At 37.4% G+C, this 2,475-nt stretch overlaps 1 protein-coding gene across 1 annotated transcript; it reads right to left on the bottom strand.

Moving 5' to 3' along the window:
- Nucleotides 1-223: 223 nt before the first annotated feature.
- On the bottom strand, nucleotides 224-946 carry LOC137815988 (uncharacterized). The gene has a single exon (XM_068619094.1). The coding sequence runs from the start codon at nucleotides 944-946 to the stop codon at nucleotides 224-226; it is 723 nt and encodes a 240-aa protein (XP_068475195.1).
- Between the last annotated feature and the right edge of the window lie 1,529 nt (nucleotides 947-2,475).

Below are 2,475 nucleotides of genomic sequence, written 5' to 3'. Positions count from 1 at the left end.
CATCTTGAAACTCGTCCAATAACTCTTCTACTTCAAGAGGTAATTTTGATTGGTCCACCTGGACATGGGCATGGGTTGTTAAAGACTATAATAAAGTTCCCGTTTCATCCCTTACTTGCATCAACGAGAGGTGCACTCCATCGGCTAATGTTTTACAAAACTGTTGTTTCTTAATAGTTTTTACCTTATTTGTTGTCGCTACTCTTAACACATGTCTCATTCCTTAGACTTTAAACTCCATAGTAAGTTTATCAAAGTTCCAGATGATATTGCCTAGTTGTATTAGCCATTCTATGCCCAAGACCAAGTCGCAACACCCCAATGAAAGTAACAACATATCTGCTCTACAATTTGTATGTTGAATAGTCCACTTGAAATTCTTGACCATAGAAGAAATTGATATTTTAGATCCATCCGCCACCACAACATTCAAAGGTTGCATTTGTTCAATTGTACACCCATAGTTTTTAGCAACTTGAACATCCAAGAAATTGTGAGTACTGCCACTGTCAATCAAAATGTGCATTGTTTTTTTCTGATAATATCCCGTAATCCTCATGGTTCGAAGCCTTGTTACCCCCGTTAATGCATTAACAGAGATCTGTGGTTCAGCCGACTGTGTTGGCTCCCTCTCCTCATTGATAGTATCCTTAACGTTAATGTCATCGTTGTCCATCTCCATCACATGAATCTGCAATTTCTTATGAACCAAACTATGCTCCATAGAATAAGGTTCATCACAAAAATAGCATAGTCCTTTCGCTCTCCTCTCTGACATGTATGTCGGTGTAAGGTTTCTCTGAAATTTGGGTTTGGTATGTGAATTTGGTTGAAACCCCATTGGAGATGCCGGTGCAGGACCCAATACTCCTCTTTGATTCTTGTTAGAATTAAAGACAAGATTAGCAGCCTCATACATCCTTGCAAGGGAAAAAGCCCGACTCATAGTTGGAGGCTAAAACATTCTAACAATCATTTGTACATCCTTCTTGATGTCACCAAGAAAACAGCTTAAAACATAAGTATCGGAAAGATTCAATCTTATAATAATTGAATCAAATTCTTCATGATACTCAGTCACGAAATTCCTTTGCCACAGTCTCATTAGCTCTGCCATAGGATCATCACATATATTGTCAAATCGCTCGGTCAATCGTTTAGTAAAATTAGACCACAACAATAAAGAGGAATGGGGAAAAGTCTTGGTTAAAGTCGTGTGCCACTACAAACTTTACCTTCCAAATGAAAAATAGCCAGTTTCACTTTAATTTCATCTGGGTATTATCGATCAAGAAGTAATTATCGCATTGATGGATCTAAGAATGATGTTGTCTCCATTAAATCTAGGAAAATCAATTCTGGCCAATCGGATACCGCAGATGTATGAAGAAGAAGAATGACGTTTTGTGTGCGCAGCTGACTCTGGTGGCAGATTGATGCTTTTAACATTAGTATTTTGTTTCACCAGAACTTGGATGGTTTCTTTCAAGGACATAACTAATTCAATAAATCGAGAATCCATGTGTGTTGACAAACGTTCTTCCATGTCTTTCATGGCTTGAGCGAAACGTGTAGCATCGACCATAGTCACAAGGTCTCCAAAATACCAAGATGATACCACAAGCTTAAGACATGTTTATGAGTTCATATGATCACGAAAATGGAAGAAATAGATGAAGAAGAGAGAAGACTTATGTGGTTGAAGAACTTGGTTGATGAACACGCCACTTGAAGTGTGAATGCTCCAAGATAAGTGTGCAATGCCGCCACTTGAGAGAACCAAGGCACTCAAGATGAGACTAGGAAGAGGAGAAGACAAGTTCTCACTACACTCAATCACCAATTTGGGAGAGTTTTGATACTACAAATTCCAATTCTGAATTATGAAGGACCCAAGCCGTCTTTTTATAGGAGCAAGGGCCGGTCATGAAGCTTACAAAGCTTGTACCACAAGCTACTCAAAAGTCTCCTAAGCTAACGCCTATAGTGACTTTATGAAGAGTCACCTTCTAGAAAATTCTAAACTAATGCCTAAAGATGTTTTACAAAAGAGGTATCTATGGTTTTCCTCTAAGCACCTTCCTAAACACTATTCTATATTATTTACAATTTTATACAAAAGAGACTATAAAGAGAGATATTTAAATGAAGCCTATTCTTGAAAGTTTGTAGACTTCTTTGGCTTTAGGCCTGATCCTCTCTTTATTTTATGTCTTCTTTTAATTTTGAGAAGACTAGAAGGAAGAACTTCAAATGTGTAGGTGAATGACCTCTTTCTTCATTAATAAAAGCCTCCTTTATTTGATTCTCATCATACTCCTCGAGTTAGAGAGAATTCGACCGCGAATTCTGAATCCCTGCATATAACAAAGTCAGTTTATTTTTACAATTAAAAGTTGAAGAAAAAAGCAAACATGAATTAGAAGTTGGAAGCAGTGGGAGTTCAGAAAAAGAAGTCCTATAAACATACCAAGT

This window comes from Phaseolus vulgaris, chromosome 1 (genome assembly GCF_000499845.2).
Source record: "Phaseolus vulgaris cultivar G19833 chromosome 1, P. vulgaris v2.0, whole genome shotgun sequence".
NCBI lineage: Eukaryota > Viridiplantae > Streptophyta > Magnoliopsida > Fabales > Fabaceae > Phaseolus > Phaseolus vulgaris.
Note: the sequence above shows the minus strand (reverse complement) of the source record. Positions and strands in the feature narration are given on the sequence as shown.

Excerpts from the sequence above, each read along its gene's own strand:
- LOC137815988 (XM_068619094.1), bottom strand. The coding sequence starts at position 946 with ATGAGTCGGGCTTTTTCCCTTGCAAGGATGTATGAGGCTGCTAATCTT.